Raw genomic sequence first — 18405 nt, forward strand, 5'->3', positions numbered from 1 at the left:
CACCCACACCTAGGGTACGTGGGAGAGGCATCCCTGGGTGTGAATACTACCTCTCCACACTAAATTATTCCTGTACAAGTCTTCTTCGCTTCAGCCAAGTCTTCCTTCAGCGCTACAACATTTTTGGATTCTGGATCAGCATATGACTTTATTGATGCGGCTTTAGTCTACAAGTATCATCTTCCCCTTACTCAGCTTGCCAAGCCCTTGTTCATCTCCTCTGTTAATGGACAAAATCTGGTCTGTAATGTTCACTTCTGTACTGAATCTCTCGTCATGCAATCGCATAAAGAAAAGATTGAATTCTATGTTCTGCCACACTGCACTTCTGAGATTCTTCTTGGCCTTCCTTGGCTGCAATGCCATTCCCCGCAACTGGAGAACTGGAAAAATAATTCGCTGGGGACAATCCTGTCAAAATTTTTGCCTCCAACCTGTCCTATGTTTTTTCTCATCTTCCACCTTTACCTGGCCTGCTGCCACCTTACCAAGATTTCTCTGACATTTTCTGCAAGAAACAGGCTGAGTCTCTGCCTCCACATGATCCTTACGACTGCCCTATTGATCTTCTGCCTGGTACCACTCCTCCTCGTCGGAGAATATACCCTCTTTCAGTTCCTGAGACCAAAGCCATGGCTGAGTATATCCAGGAGAATCTCCAAAAGGGATTTATCCGTAAGTCCACTTCTCCTGCTGGAGCAGGTTTCTTCTTTGTAGGGAAGAAGGATGGCTCACTCCGTCCATGCATTGACTACAGGGGACTTAACAAAATCACGATCAAGAACCGTTACCCTCTACCTCTTATCTCAGAACTTTTTTACCGTCTACGTGGTGCCAAGGTCTTCTCCAAGTTGGACTTACGCGGTGCGTATAATCTCTTTCCTATCCGCAAGGGAGATGAATGGAAAACGGCCTTCAATACTCATGACCGACATTTCGAGTATCTTCTAATGCCTTTTGGTCTCTGCAATGCTCCAGCCGTTTTTCAAGAGTTCATCAATGATATCTTCCGTGATCTTCTCTACACCTGTATTGTCATATACCTAGATGACATCCTGATCTTTTCTTCCAACCTAGAGGAGCATCGTACTCATGTTTGTCTGGTTCTTCAGTGGCTATGGAAGAATCATCTCTACGCCAAACTGGAGAAATGCCTGTTCGAGAAATCTAGTCTTCTGTTTCTTGGCTACATTGTCTCTCATCAGGGCCTGCAGATGGATCTAGATAAGTTGTCTGCAGTATTGGATTGGCCTCGTCCATCGGGCCTACGTGCTATTCAACGCTTTCTGGGATTCACTAACTATTATCGTCAGTTTATCCCACATTTTTCATCCTTGGTTGCTCCTATTGTGGCTCTCACTGAAAAGGCATCTAATCCTAAATCTTTGCCTCAAGAGGCTGAAGAGGTTTTCTCCCGTTTAAAGTCTGCGTTTGCCTCTGCTCCCGTGCTTACAAGACCTGATCCGGAGAGGACCTTTGCTTTGGAGGTTGATTCCTCATCTATTGGAGCGGGTGCCGTTCTCACTCAGAAAAACGCCAAGGGCAAGAGTGTAACTTGTGTGTTCTTCTCTAAGACATTCTCTCCTGCTGAGAGGAATTACTCCATTGGAGATCGTGAACGCCTCGCTATCAAGCTAGCTTTGGAGGAATGGTGAAATTTATTGCAAGGTTCTTCTCATTCGGTCAGCATCTATTCCGATCATAAGAATGTTCTATACCTTCAGTCTGCTCAGTGTTTGAACCCCTGCCAGGCAAGGGGATCACTGTTCTTTTCTAGGTTCATCTTCTTCATTCTCTTCCGTCCAGCAGACAAGAACATCAGGGCTGATGCTCTCTCCAGGTGCTCTGACGTCATTGGTTTGGACTCCACGCCTAGGCATATTATTCCTCCTGACCGTTTGATTCCTGCTGCTCCTGCAGAGATTCAGCAAGTTCCTCCAGGAAAATCCTTTGTGCCCTCCAGATTGAGATGCAAGGTCCTGAAATGGGGTCATTCTTCCTTGACAGCAGGACATCCTGGAATACGCAAGACACTTCTTATTTCCCGGTACTACTGGTGGCCCCATCTTGAACGGGATCTTTCTAATGTTGTTCGGTCCTGTGAAACATGTGCCCGTGGCAAAACTCCTCGACAAAGACCTGCAGGACTCTTACAGCCTTTACCCATTCCAGAGACTCCCTGGTCCCATATCGCCATGGAGTTCATCACCCATTTGCCACCTTCTCATAATAACACTGTCATCTGGGTTGTTGTAGATTGGTTTTCCAAGATGGCTCATTTCATTCCTCTACCAGGTCTTCCTTCTGCCCCGCAGCTGGCGAAGTACTTCTTGTTGCATGTCTTTCGTTTACATGGTCTTCCTCAGCATATCGTTTCGGATAGTTTGTCTCTAAGTTCTGGCGAGCCCTTTGTAACTGTCTGGACATCAATCTGGGCATCTCTTTGGTCTACCACCCTCAGTCCAACAGTCAGGTGGAGAGGGTTAATCAAATCCTAGAGACTCATCTTTGGCATTTTCTTTCAGCTCACCAAGATGATTGGGTCGACCTTCTCCCCTGGGCTGAATTCTCATATAATCATAAGGATTCTGAGTCCACGAGGTCGTCCCTCTTTTTTGTTGTCTACGGACTCCACCTCCGTTCTCCTCTTCCTCTCCCAGTCTCCTCCGGTGTTGATTAGCTGGTCCGTGACTTCTCCACCATCTGGCAACAAACCCGACAGTCATTGTCCCAGGCTTCTTCACGCATGAAGGCACAAGCGGATAAACGTAGAAGACCTCCTCCGTCCTTCTCTTCTGGTGACATGGTGTGGCTTTCATCCAAGTACATCCGCTTCAAGATCCCCTGTTACAAGCTTGGTCCCCGCTACCTTTGTCCCTTGCAGATTCTACAAAAGATCAATCCTGTCTCCTACAAACTCCGTCTACCTGCTACATTACGTATTCCCAATTCCTTCCACGTCTCTTTCCTCAAGCCTCTTGTCATAAACCGGTTCTTTCAGAGGAATCTTGTCCCCACACCTGTCTCCGGCTCATCTGACGTCTACAAAGTTAAACAGATTCTTGCTGAAAAAACTGTGAGAGGTAAACAAATTTTTTTTGGTCGACTGGGAGGGTTACGGTCCTGAGGAGAGATCTTGGGAGCCTGAGGAGAATATCCTGGGCCGTGACATTCTCGGGAGTTTTCTCTCTCTTAAACGGAGGGGGAGACCAAAGGGGGGGGGTACTGTTATGTAATGCGCTCTGGCCACACACGCTGGCCATGAGCGCACGGTCCCCTTACGTTCTGCTGCCGACGGGGCTGGGACTCTCATCGCGGGACTCGCCCGCATGCGAGCCCCAGTCCATCACTCTCCGGGTGTTTCTCCTGCCTCTGCCTCTCTGCTCAGGCGCGTGTATCCCCGGCCCCTAGGGCGCACCTGTGCTGGAGCTTTAAGATTTAAAGGGCCAGTACGCTCATTAGTGTAATCCACCTGTGGCTCATTTATAAATTCCTCCACCCTCCTCAGTTCCCTGCCGGATCTTTGTTGCCTTGTGCCTTTGAGAAAGCAATCCTCTGTATTGCCTTGCCATGTATCAGATTTCTTGCTCTTTTGACTTGACCTTGCTCCTCTGCCGACTCCCTACTGAACTCCTGCTTCACTTTGACTACGCTACTGTGCTGGCTGCCCTGACCTTCTGCTATCCAGACCACGAGCTGTCTTATCCCTCCTGTGCCTGGCATCTCCTCAGCCGCCTGTGTGGTCGATGCATGCCAGGGGTAGCGACCTCGGTGCCGCCTGCTGCAGCAAGTCCATCCCAATTTGCGGCGGGCTCTGGTGAAAACCAGCGTCACCTTAGACTCCGCTCCCTGGTATGGTCCGAGTCATCTGCCACACAGATCCAGCGGATCAACATACACCGGGGTCCCTGTTTTCAGAAATGTGAGTGTTACAAGGATGCTCTTAAAAATGTCCCATTTAGCCTGTTTACTTTCATTACTGAGTATACTGGCCTAATATATGTAAATAAGGTTTTCTCTTAGTTGGTGGCCTTCTTGAAGTTTAATGTTTTTTTAGCCCCACAAGTAGAAATGTTTTCATAGGATAAAGAAAAACGTGTTATGTTTTGGTCACTATTATCAAGATGGTCCAAGTCTGGCCTATTGGTTAGTATAAGGGTCAGAAGTGCATTCCCCTTTTGTTCGGTTCAGCACTAGTTGGGAAAGGAGTGTTTGTGGCCATCTAGTCATTTGGTGTTGCAGTTGATACCTGTATCTAGGGGTATCCTGGGTTGCATTGTACAGATGTGAACACAGACTTATGTAAATTAATTAAATATATTATATTTTCTTACCTGACAAATACTTGGCTCTTAAATGAGTTGCTTCCACTTGTGGATGGTGTAGCTAAAGTGCTGCTCTTGGTTTCAGAGTCTGATGGCGTTTCAACCAAAGAAAGACTTATGCTGGTGGAATGTTTTGCTGTATTGTGCTCCTAAGTTAATAAAATATATTAACAAATTAGGTACTTAAATATGTTTTATTCATTGAACAGGTTACATGTTTTATATCACCCATTCCTCCCTCAATGCCAGCATAAGACAATTAAAATTATCTTATCTACTGCTTTATACCTTTCTAAACATTGATATTAAATCAATCTTACAAAATCTTAGCTTTTCATCTTAACAACTTTTTGTCTCTCCTTTTTCATAAAGACCAAGCTTCGTATAGGCATCAGTAAACAATATAAAGTCGCAAATGAGTAGGGGTGATTGCCCAGTGATAAATCTTTCAAGTAATATTGTTTCGGAGGCATAAGTTGTCAGTTCTAACAAAAGTGTTCAAATGACTTTTTTCTTTTTCTACCATTTTAGACATAAATAAATTTACTTGTCTGCTGACCTTGAAAAGACATTTTTCAAGTATATCTTTGACTGAAAGAACTATGAACAATGAGAGATTTATTTCTCCTGCTAGCATGGACAATGGTTCCTCTAATAACGAGACTTCCTACTGAAAACAGTATTAGATAAAAAAAAACAAAAAACTAGGTATTATCTTTGTGTTAAATGTCTTTTTCATACCTTATCTAAAGTTCATGAAAGGTGTTCCCCCCCCACTCCCAATGGTTTCTCCCCAAGGGGGAAAAGAAAAACAGCAAGGTGGCATTTTGTGTCCTGCAACACAGCCTACAGAGTTTGGATATATCACATATCAACATGCAGCATGTAAAGATACACAGACCGTATCACAAATACAGAAACTATTATAAGAAACCAAGAAATCGTCATCCAGCCCAGATGCTCTTTGTATAGAAGGCTTCTTTATTCACAACATCACATAGACATACAGGAACCGCATGTAGACAGGTATGGCGTTTTAGCCTTAATTATACGTATGATTAAGGCTATGTAAAGTAGCCGAAAGGCATTACCTGTCTACATGCGGTTCCTGTATGTCTATGTGATGTTGTGAATAAAGAAGCCTTCTATACAAAGAGCATATGGGCTAGACGACGATTTCTTGGTTTCCTAAGTTACTACAGGAACAATTAGGAACAATTAACAGCTTTAAAACAGGGTTAGATACATTCCTGGAACAAAATAACATTAATGCTTATGCAGAATTATAAAACGACATCCCTTTCCCTTATCTCCTTACACCCTTCCCTGCAATACCCTGGTTGGACTTGATGGACGTATGTCTTTTTTCAACCATACTAACTATGTAACTACAGTGTGGTCCGCACTGGTTCGTGCCTGGTTTTGTGGCGTGTGGGGTGAGCTGAACTTACTGCCATTGCAGAAACTAATATAGCATTACATATAAGCAGCAGAAATTAGCAGCAGAAATATATACCTAAGTAATGTGGCCATAAGACACGGGAATATTTTTCGCTGCTAAGATTTGATTCTCTTTATATATAATGCTATAATACAGGGGTCTCAAACTCAAATTATCTGGGAGATAGAAGTAGAGGCTAGGTGAGGTTGGGCTGCATCAAGTTATCCACAAAAATATCATGGGCTGTGTCATGGATGCTGGAAGTTGCATTTACTAACTACAGTGCCCAGAATACCCTGATACAGTCTATATGTTCTGGGGTTAGCAGTGTCTGAGTCCCCAAGTGCCCAACAAGTTAGTCCACCCCTGGTGCAGGCTCAATTTACATTAAACTTTGCTGTCAAAATATTGTCCTGCGGGCTCTTAAAGGGGTACTCCCACCCTAGACATCTTATCCCCTATCCAAAGGATAGGGGATAAGATGTCTGATCTCGGGGGTCCCGCCGCTGGGGACCCCCGCAGTATTGCATGCGGCACCCACCTGTTTTTGTCCGGAAGCACTGAAGGGTCTGAGTCGCGACTATGGGAACGGAAGTCCGTGATGAAGTCCGTGTGATGACACGCCCGTCCCCTCAATGCAAGTCTTTGGGAGGGGGCGTGTCTAGGGTGGGAAAAGGGGTACTCTGGTGCCAGAAAGTTAAACAGATTTGTAAATTACTTCTATTAAAAAGTCTTAATCCTTCCTGTACTTATTAGCTGCTGAATACTACAGCGGAAATTACTTTCTTTTTTGAAACACAGAGCTGTCTGCTGACATCAGGAGCACGGTGCTCTCTGCTGACATCTCTGTCCATTTTAGGAACTGTCCAGAGCAGTATATGTTTGCTATGGGGATTTCCTTTTACTCTGGACATTTCTTAAAATGGACAGAGATGTCATCAGAGAGCACTGTGCTCATGATGTCAGCAGACAGCTCTGTGTTTCAAACGGAAAAGAATTTCCACTGTAATATTCAGCAGCTAATAAGTACAGGAAGGATTAAGATTTTTTAATATAAGTAATTTACAAATCTGTTTAACATTCTGACACCAGTGATTTAAAAAAATCTACAAAATCTACTGCAAAACCAAAAAATATATATTTGTGGCGTGAAATTGAAAAAAAAAAAAGACCCGCCATTTTGTAAATTTTAGGGGCTTCCGTTTCTACACAGTGCAATTTTCAGTAAAAATGACACCTAATTTTTATTCTGTAGAGCTATACAGTTACAAGGATATCCAATTTATGTAGCATTTATTTTATTTTACTACTTTAAAAAAGTTATAACTACATGCACAAATATGACTTTGTTTAAAATGGTCATATTCTAACCCCTATAACTTTTTTATTTTTCCGCATACGGGGCTATATGAGGTCTAATTTTTTGTGCCGTGCTCTGTAGATTTTAACAGTAACATTTTGATGGGACTTTTTGATCGCTTTTTATTAGTTTTTTTATGTTATATGAAGTGGCCATAAATGCACAATTTTGGACTTTGGTATTTTTTTTACATGTACGCCATCGATCGTGCAGTTTAGCTAACCTTATATTTTAATAGTTCGGAGATTTACGCATGCGGCTGTAACACATATGATTATTTTTTATCACATTATTTTATTTAAAAATTGGGAAAAGGGGGGTGATTTAAACCCTTCCCTATTAAAAGTTTAATTCACTTTTATTCATTTTTCTTGTTTTACACTTTATTTCTTTTTTTTTTTTTGTTAGCCCCTATTGATCTTCTGATTGCATATACTGATCAATGCTATGCCATAGCATAGCATTGATCAGTGTTCTCGGCACTCTGCTGCTCTAGCCTGCATAGGAAGACAGAAGACAGATCGGACGGCACGGAGGCAGGTGAGAACCCTCCCGCCATTACCTCAGCTGATGGGGTCCTGCGATGTGGCAATGGATGTCCCGATCAGCTCCACTGAGCTACCGACAACGTCAACCCCGCATTTTAGATGCCGCGATCAAAGGGTTAATGCCGGGTATCGGCCCGATCGGCGGTGCCCGTCATTAACCATGGGTCCTATCTGCCCGTAGCAACACCCACTGGGACCAACCGGGTTTAACGGGACTATGGCGTACAGGTACGCCCTTGGTCCTTAAGTCCCAGGACGTGAGGGCGCACCTGTACCCCCTTGGTACTGGTGGGGTTAAAGGTGTTCACACATGCGCATTTTCTGCTGAAGATTTGCTTCTGCTGATTTTGCTGCCATTGACTTCAATGGGTATCAAAATCAAAAGAAAATCTGCAGCAGAAAATACGCATGTGTGAATGTACCCTAAAAGGGCTTGATTGACCCAGTTACATATTTATAATTTTACCTTTAGTGTCTGACTATATTTCTTCAGGACCTGTGATGACACATTCTATCTGCAGGACTTTCCTGATGATGTCATCCTAACCTGTGTGTGTGTGTCGGTCTGTACAATAGATATAGAAAAGGAGAAGAAGGTGGTAGGGGAAAGCATGGTTGGGTGTGGAGATTTGTATGTGTGGGGGGAGGAATGTTATGTATTAGGGATCGACCGAAATTGATTTTTTAGAGCCGATACCGATAACCTGTGAACTTTCAGGCCAATAGCCGATAACTTATACCGATATACCGAGGACAAGCAGGGCTCTGTACAACTAGGACAAGCGGGGTTCTGTACACTGAGGACAAGCAGGGCTCTGTGCACCGAGGACAAGCAGGGCTCTGTGCACCGAGGACAAGCAGGGCTCTGTACACCTAGGACAAGCAGGGCTTTGTACACCTAGGACAAGCAGGGCCCTGTACATTGAGGACTAGCAGGGTTCTGTACCTGAGGACAAGCAGGGCCCTGTACAAGAGTGAGAGAGAGCAGGGTGGTGGGCGCACTGATCGGTGGCGCTGCGCTTAGACATGAGGTCACGTCACCCCCACGGTGACGTGACCTCACGTCTAAGCGCAGCAGCGCCATGCATGCCGAAGTTCAAAGCGCCTCTCCCAGGCAGCCACTGCGGTTCTTTTACAGGGCTGCCGTAGCTGTGTTGGAGATGCAAAACAGCAGCACCGTTCTCCGGGTGTTGCGGGCAAGACTCATTATCGGCATGGTTAGATGCCGATACCAATAACTTACAAAATCGTGAATATCGGCCGATAATATCAGCCAATCCGATAATCGGTTGATCCCTATTATGTGTGAACGCTTAGGAAGTATTGTGTGGGTTGGTGCCACAGGGAGTAGTGTGCCATTTTGCAGACACATCTGCTCTTTGATTTATAAGAGTAGACAACAATATGAACAGTAAAATATAAAATATTTATTAAGGAACCCGCCATAAGTCAGAATAAAACATGTCTGCTTTAAACTTTGTGATGGATCTGTAAAACATATCAATCATAAATTGTTAAAATAAAATACATGGGTAAGGGAGGGGTGGACATGGGTAAGGGGGGGTATGGACATGGGTAAGGGAGGGTATGGACATGGGTAAGGGGGGGTATGGACATGGGTGAGGGGGGTATGGACATGGGTGAGGGGGGATGGACATGGGTGAGGGAAGGGTGGACATGGGTGAGGGAAGGGTGACATGGGTGAGGGGAGGGGTGGACATGGGTGAGGGGTGGACATGGGTGAGGGGAGGGGTAGACATGGGTGAGGGGAGGGGTGGACATGGGTGAGGGGAGGGGTGGACATGGTACAGAACCTTAAGCAAGCAATTTTTCTTCCCCTTTCTTCCCCTCTCCGGCAGGGCACCGACTCAGGGCTCCGGCAGGGCAATCATTCACTGTGCCGCAGGGGGGAGGGGGACACTGGAGCACGGGTCACTACACTGGCCCGCGCAGCTTCCGCATACTTCCCCTCTCTGGGCCGCAGGGGGGAGGGGGATGCTGGGGGACGTAGGAGAACACTGAGGCCTAGAACAGCAGCCCCTGATCATGTGACTCCTCCTCCTCCATGTGACTGATCACATGACAGTGACATCATCGCAGGTCCTGTAAGCACACTACTCCTCTATCTGATACAGCCTCAGGTGCACGCACAGCGCACACAAACTTCCCTCCCCCTGTGGCGCCGGGGAGGGAAATAAAAACAATAAAATAAAATTTTGACAGCAAAATCCTGTGGCACCCCGGGCACGCGGCACCCCGGCCAGTGCCGAACGGCACACCAGTTGGGAATCACTGCAATAGAAGGTTAGGGCCCCATTCAAAATGAGCCCACCTCCTTGTGGTAGATGGGGGACACGTTTTGATCAAAAGGTGCGCTAAGAATTCAAATTCACATTTATAAGTAATATAGCGGCAATGCAAATATATAAAATGGCTTACATCCATAGTGCCCATGTACCTTAGTGTTTGCAGAGTACTGCTGCAAATCTTCTTTTGTATGTTTTGTATTAGCCATGGTGGCATGCACGTGCACATTTGTCTCCATCGTATTAATACATTAGCTGACTATTTCTGTATTTTTTGGTAGGTATAGTCTACAGTCGTCAGGAGATATCATCATATTTGTCCTGACAGGATGGAGAATATAAGAGAAAATCTACAATCACAGAAGACTCCCCCTATAGTCAATGAATGTCATAGTTCTGTATTCTGTGACTAAGTCTGATCAGGTAAGAACTGCTCTAACATGGCCAGAATACAAAGGTGTTTTCTGGCCTTATTTATGTCACATGGTTAAACATAGAAAATATTCCCTATAGAACTTAGATTTGGACCATATAATACATTTGTGTTATGGTACCGTGTTTCTCCGAAAATAAGCCCGGGTCTTATATTAATTTTAGTCCCAAAAAACACACTAGGGCTTATTTTCAGGGTAGGGCTTATTTATTTATGGGGAGGCTGCAGGAGTGTGGAGGATGGGGGGGCTGTAGCAGTGTGGAGGATGGGGGGGCTGTAACAGTGTGGAGGATGGGGGGGCTGTAGCAGTGTGGAGGATGGGGGGCTGTAGCAGTGTGGAGGATGGGGGGCTGTAGCAGTGTGGAGGATGGGGGTCTGTAGCAGTGAGTAGGATGGGGGGCTGAAGCAGTGAGGAGGATGGGGGGCTGTAGCAGTGTGGAGGATGCCGCACCCCCCCCCCCCCATCTTCCACACTGCTACAGCCCCCCATCCTCCACACTGCTACAGCCCCCCATCCTCCCACAGCCCCCCATCCTCCACACTGCTACAGCCCCCCCATCCTCCACACTGCTACAGCCCCCCCATCCTCCACACTGCTACAGCCCCCCCATCCTCCACACTGCTACAGCCCCCCATCCTCCACACTGCTACAGCCCCCCCATCCTCCACACTGCTACAGCCCCCCCATCCTCCACACTGCTACAGCCCCCCCATCCTCCACACTGCTACAGCCCCCCATCCTCCACACTGCTACAGCCCCCCATCCTCCACACTGCTACAGCCCCCCATCCTCCCCTTCCCCCATCATCCTCCACACTCCTACAGTGCCCCCCACCCCTCTGCCATAATAAACTACCATACCTTACACCTTCATACCGTACGGAAGCTGCAGCGGGACCTCCTTCTGTTGCTTAGCAGTCGGGGGCAGGGACAGTGCCCCTGCCCAGCTGCTAAGCAACAGAAGGAGGTCCCGCTGCAGCTTCCGTACGGTATGAAGATAGATAGTTAGATATGGGACCAGCCAAAGGGGGGGGGTGTCAGCGGGCATTACTGACGGCCACGGTCCGGATCTGGACCGTGGTCCGCCAGTTGATTACCCCTGACCTAGGTCTTATTTTTGGGGTAGGGCTTATATTGCAGCCCACCCTGAAAATACTGCTAGGGCTTACTTTCGGGGTAGGGTTTATTTTCGGGGAAACACGGTAAGATGCATTTCCCCTCATTGGGATTTGAATAGGTCATTGACATGGTGTGTGATCAGTTACTGAGCGCTGTGTATTCTGTATCACAAAACAGAGGAAACCAAGAGAGCTGTCCACAGTGAAAAGTTTAGGAAGAGGATGTCCTGCTCTTCTTTGATGGGTTTTTCAATCTGTTTACATTACTAAGTATATAGAGCTCAGGCTGACCACAATATAGTGGTGTGAATACAGGCATAAAAATGTGTCAGGGAGCATAATACTGTAAGAGGCCTTATTACACAGTAGGGGAAGGGTCACACGTGCCATATTTTGCTGCATATTTTCTGCAGCTGATTCTCATTGACTTATACGGATAGGAAAATACGCAATTCTGCCTATAATCAAAGCCCCATTAGGCTAGTATTCCACTGAGGTTTTTGCGCAGGTTTTAGGCTTAAAAACGCCTGAAAAACTGCCACTATTTTTCCCTGTGTTTTGGCATTTTTCTGGCATTTTTTTCTGGCATTTTTACCTCTGTGGGAAATTTGGCTTTTATGGCCCCTTTGGCGTTTTTTTTCCCAAATTTGTTGGGTACCAAATAAAAAAAAAAAAAAGGATGCAGTAGGGATGGAAAAAGATCCCTGTGATCTGTCCTTAACTGCAGTTACTACTACTCCAAACATGGAGCACACTCTGCTCCATGCTGGGAGCTGTAGTACCTGCATTAATAGACAGATCGCAGCGAGTGTAACTTCTGACACCTGTTGCGATCTTTCTATTAATGCAAGTACTACAGTTCCCAGCATGGAGCAGAGTGTGCTCCATGTTGGGAGTAGTAGTACTTGCAGTTAAGGACAGATTACAGCGGGTGTCACTACTGACACCCGCTGTGATCCTCCTGTATAATGTATAGATGCGGCCGGCCACTATTCTATGGTCCCCTGCACTGACGTATATATACAACGATTAATATTTCCCACAGAGTTGTGATTGGCTGGAACCATCTGGCCAATCACAGCTCTCTGCGGGAAATATGTATAGGTGTATATATACGTCAGTGCAGGGGACCATAAAAGAGCGGCCGGCCGTATCTATCAATTATACAGAAGGATCACAACGGACCCGGGGTGATCTGTCAATTAGTACAGGTACTACTACTCCCATCATGGAACAGTGTGTTCCATGCTGGGACTAGTAGTACTACCTAAAACATGTTGAAAAAAAGTGTAAAACACACACACAACTACATTTTTATTGCCCTGCCCGCACACATAGATTGATCCCTGTTTAAAAATGAATAACAATTTAGTTTTAAAAAAGATACAATTCGTTAAATATAATTTTTTCCATCACTACTGTATCTTTTTTATTATTTTTTTAATGGTACCCTACGAAATTTTTATAAAAAAAAAAGAATAAAAACCGCCAGCAAAAATGCCAAAGTTAAACATAGCGCCACGATGGGAGGAAAACGCCACGATTTCTGTGCAAAAAAAATGCCGAACTAGGTTTTATTGGACATTTTTAAAAACCAGCCTCTGAGCCCAAAATTGGTGAAAAACGCCAAAAAAGATAAAAAAAAAAAAAAACGCCAAACTGAAAAATACCTAGTGGATCAGGCATTTTGCAGAATATTGGCGTTTTTTTACAGCGTTTTTGCTAAAAAATCCTCAGTGGAATTCCAGCCTCAGGCCGGTTTCATACCACGGAATTTCTGAGTGAAATTACGTTTTGAAATTCCACTTGGTAATTCCGCTGCAGCAGAGTACCATTGATGACAATGGGATTCCATTGCACAGCGCACAATACACAATGCAGAGTTTTTGAGGTGGACTTTCAGCCTTGAAAATCCCCTCAACAAATTCTCTGCTCAACTGACATTGCCATCTATGGGGATGGAAATGTGTGCGCTGTCCTTAATCAGTTGGCGCTGCCCGCACTCAGAGTTTCCAGATTTGGATTTTGTCCATTTGGAGATTCCGTAGTGTGAAATCTCAACGGAAGGTCCTGACAAAGAGTTCTGCTTCAAGTACTGACATGATCACTCTTAAAGGGGTACTCCAGCACTTAGGATAGGGGATAAGATGCCTGATCGCGGGGGTCCCGCCGCTGGGGACCCCCGTGATCTTGCACGCCGCACCCTGTTAAAATCAGTCCCCGGTCTGATTACTGCCGATCATGGGGCCGGAGCGTTGTGAAGTCAAGGCTCGGCCCCGTGTGCCCCCCTCAATGCACGCCTATGGGAGGCGGTGTCACAGACCCCCTCAATCAGACCTCTGAGCCAGACCCCCCTTCATAACATGTCTAGAGTGGAGTACCCCTTAAACAAATAATCTAGGTGTAATGGGGGAGGAGGATGAGGAAAAGGCCAATCTATTAAATCTAATGTCAGATAACAGGCTAAGGAATAATGTAAATTCTTTAGCAAATCTCGCCTGCTTAGCCAAACAGGAAGTGCGGTACTGCCTTAGTAACATAAAAACACTCAAATCACCGGGCCCAGATGGCATCCATCCCAAGGTTTTGCAGGAAATAAGTACCATGCTAGACAGACCCTTATATTTAAAGATTCTATAATGACAGAGATTGTTCCACAGGACTGGCACTTAGCAGATGTGGTACCAATATTAAAAAAGGGTCAACAAGGGATCCTGGAACCTAAAAGCCTGTGAGTTGTGACAATGGGACTTACTCTGGTTGGGTGACAGAAACAAGTATTGTACCGCAGGGGTCAGTACTGGGTCCACTTCTTTGCACTATGTTAATAAATCAGGGATTACAGAGTAGAATATCAATATTTGCAGATGACAGTAAACTGGGTAAGGTGATCACCACAGAAGAACATAATATTACAGAGGGATCTGGGGAAGCTGGAACTTGGGCACAGACAAAGCAAATTAAATTTAATGTGGATAAATGTAAGTGTTTTTAAACTTGGGGCGTAAAAACAACATGTACAATTATGTGCCTATTAATAAGACATTAAGTAAAACTTCTAACGAAAAGGGCTTGGGGGTACTGATGAACAGTAAGCTCAACTTTTGTGATCAGTGCCAGGCAGCTGCTGCCAAGGCTAACAAAGTCATTGGATTTATCAAGAGAGGCATCGAGGGCTCATGACAAAGACATAGTTTTACCTCAGTATAAATCATTAGTCAGACCACATATGGAGTATTGTGTCCAATTCTGGGTACCTGTATATAAGAAGGACATAGCTGAACTGGAGAGGGTTCAGAGGAGGCTGAGAAAGATAATTGGTGGTATGGCAGGATTACAGTACCAAGGCAGGTTATCAAGCTTGGGGTTATTTAGTTTGGAGAAAAGATGACTTAGGGGTGATGTAGTGATCATTTTATACCTAGGCCCAGTAACCACTACAAGGGGGCATCTGCTACATCTAGAGGAAAGAAGGTTTCACTATTATCACAGACAAAGCTGCGAGACTCTGTAAGTCTCTGCTACATGATGTTGTGATGTCTGCCTTAAAGGGGTTCTCCGGTGCTTAGACATCTTATCGCCTATCCAAAGGAAAGGGGATAAGATGCTTGATCGCGGGAGTCCTGCTGCTGGGGACCCCCGCGATCTTGCATGCGGCAGCCTGTTTGTAATCAGTCCCTGGAGCGTGTTCGCTCTGGGTCTGATTACCGGCGAACACAGGGCCGGCGGAGTGTGACGTCACGCCTCCGCCCCCGTGTGACGTCACGGTCCGCCCCTCAATGCAAACCTATGGGAGGGGGCGTGACAGCACCGGAGAACCCCTTTAATAAACAAGTTCAAGGGGGGGGGGGGGGTCTGGATGTTTTTCTTGAAAAATATAATATTACAGGTTATGGATAGTAGATTTATGGGGGTAGAATGTTGATCCAGGGATTTATTCTTATTTCCATAATGGATTCTGGAATGAGTTTTTCCTCTGTTATGGGGCAATTGGCTAAACAGATTTGAAATGTACTTCTATTTAAAAATCATAATCCTTCCAGTACTTATCAGCTGCTGTATACTACGGAGGATGTTATTTTCTTTTTGAATTTATTTTCTGTCTGACCACAGTGCTCTCACATTCAGAACAATTTCTCTTGTTTTTAGTATGTTTTCATTCTCATCTATATATCTTGTAATGCCCATCTGTGCTCATCGCGACCCAAGACATGAGGTTGACACACAGAGAGAGGTAAGGTCAGAAAAAGAGTAACCCTGACTGAAACAGCTATCATCTGTGAAGCTCTGCATGCCAGCATCCTCCTCTGTATATCTTTCACCGATACACCAATGTAACATTTGATTCACTCTTCACTCATCTGCCTAAAATCTGTAACATACAACTCTGTGCTTAATAGAAAAATAATAGGCATAGCACTGGTCAGTATTATCGTCAATCTGCTTCTCTGGTCGATGGCATACCAAGAAAGAACACCCCATGATGGCACCCAGAGGCAGGTAAGGAGACCTCAGGCAGTCATCTTAGCTGATCTGATACCCGCCGCTGTGGCGCGGGTGATCAGATCAGCCACAGGAACAATACTGATCACAGCATATGAGGGGTTTAATGGCAGACATCAGTGCAATCGCTGATGTTCACCATTACCTGCAGGTTCCTGGCTGCTGATAGCATCCAGCACCCGCAATCTATTATGCGAGCACAGCTCCTGCACTCGCTTCATAACCGCAGTGGGACATACATGTAAGTTTTCCACTGACATTACAGTTATAACCCATTTGACAAAAGGATTGTTGGGCTTACATGGGATCACTAGGTTATCAAAACCCTACTATGGTACTACAACTCTCAGCTAGCCTTGATTAGAACATACTTTTATACCATTTACTGTGTGGGATCATAAATATAAACAATTACCCATGCGGCTATAACAAATATGTTTATTATTTATATGTCCATAGGAGATTTTTTATATGCAGTCATTGGATTGCATTCACTGTATAATGCTGTGCCTATTGCAGAGCATTATACAGTGTGATTGGCGAACAAGTGATGCAATTTGGCGAAGCCCGGCTACATCAGTAACTTGTTGATCCTTCAAAAGGAGGCAGGTAGGGTGACCCCCTGCCACCATTTTAGCTCATTTGACCCCCACGATAATGTCTATAGTAGCTAATATTCACCTCTATGAGTCCACAGATTCTGGCTCGCTTAAAAATCACTTATTGCTCCAGGGTGTACAGTTACACCCTGGTGCTTTAAGTTCCAGGCATCATGGGTATAAATTTACACCTGGTGTCCTTCACAGGCTAAATAGTACAATGCATGGAACACACAAACAACATACAGAACCATAACTAGAGATATGCGAGCTGAGTCCAGCAAACCTGGTCTCGATCCAAACTTCAGGGTGACATTGGTTTGCAGAACTTTCGAACATTGCCAGTAGAGATGAGCGAATTTTAGAAAAATTTGATTTGGACGATTCAACGAATTTTCCCAAAAAATGTGTTTCAGTCTGAATTTATTCGAGGCGAATCGCTATTAAAACCAGCTATTTCTGGCCTACAGAGTGCCTTAATAGGGGTGTAAAACACTTTGCCTTGCTGTAACACGCATAGGGAGTGTGCTGGGTTAGTGAAATAATACTGTTATAATGAGGCGTTGCTATTAGAATCACTGTCGCAGATCGGCACAATGAGGAGACCATATAGTGGCTGAATGACACAGCGTGGAGGTGGCGGCAGTATGAGGAGACCATATAGTGGCTGAATGACCCAGCTTGGAGGTGGCAACAGCCTGACGAGACCATAGGGCCTCACAATTGAAAAGATTAAAGACATTTTTTTACATTTAAATTGAAGATTTCAAATAGATGAACCTAAAAAGTTTCATTTAATGTGGCAGAAACATGAGGAGACCACATGGTGGTACAGTAACACAGCCTGGAGGTGGAAGCATCAAGAGGAGATCATATAGTGGCCGAATGACACAGCCTGGAGTTGGCGGCAGCAAGAGGAGACCATATAGTGGCTGAATGACACAGTCTGAGGTGGCGGTTGCATGATTAGACCATATAGTGGCTGAATGGCACAGTCTGGAGTTGTCTGCAGCATGAGGAGACCATATAGTGGCAGAATGACACAGCATTGAGTTGGTGGCAGCAAGAGGAGACCATATAGCTGGCATTGGCATGAAGAGAACATATGGTGGCAGTATGAGACAGCCTGGAGCTGGCATCAGCATGAGGAGAACATATGGTGGCAGAATGAGACGGCCTGGAGCTGGCATCAGCATGAAGAGAACATATGGTGGCAGAATGACACAGCCTGGAGCTGGCATCAGCATGGGGAGAACATATGATGTCAGAATGAGACAGCCTGAAGGTTGCATCAGCAGCATCAGGAGTCCTGAAAGTGACCCGGTGACAGAGTGGGGTGGTGGGTGGCAATACCAGTACCCGGTGACGAAGGTGGGTGAAAAAAGGAGAACTTGGCATCAGATGTGTGGCATCAGGCGGGTGGCAAGATCAGAATAGTAGCTGAGGCAGGTAGGCAGAACAAAACGGTCTATTTTGTAAAAGTGTTAGTGTGCACAAGTAAGTATTAAGGATATGCATTATGTAAAACTTAAATGGGCACTGTCATGAAGTAAAAAAATTTATATGTTATAGTACTTAAGTACTACAACATATCTCTAATATACTTTAATTAAAAAAAGTGATTTTAAATACCGTATATACTCGAGTATAAGCCGAGTTTTTCAGCACGATTTTTCGTGCTGAAAACACCCCCCTCGGCTTATACTCGAGTGAACTCCCCCACCCGCAGTGGTCTTCAACCTGCGGACTTCCAGAGGTTTCAAAACTACAAC

At 45.2% G+C, this 18405-nt stretch overlaps 1 protein-coding gene across 1 annotated transcript in view; it reads right to left on the bottom strand.

The window, feature by feature from the left end:
* LAD1 (ladinin 1) overlaps positions 1-18405 on the bottom strand; it is a 190973-nt gene that overhangs the window by 67115 nt on the left and 105453 nt on the right. Inside the window, exon 4 of the mRNA XM_056557618.1 lies at positions 4335-4474. Within this exon, the coding sequence (XP_056413593.1) occupies positions 4335-4474 (140 nt within the window). The remainder of the gene's footprint in view (positions 1-4334; positions 4475-18405) is intronic.

The sequence above is a fragment of the Hyla sarda genome, chromosome 2 (assembly GCF_029499605.1).
Source record: "Hyla sarda isolate aHylSar1 chromosome 2, aHylSar1.hap1, whole genome shotgun sequence".
NCBI lineage: Eukaryota > Metazoa > Chordata > Amphibia > Anura > Hylidae > Hyla > Hyla sarda.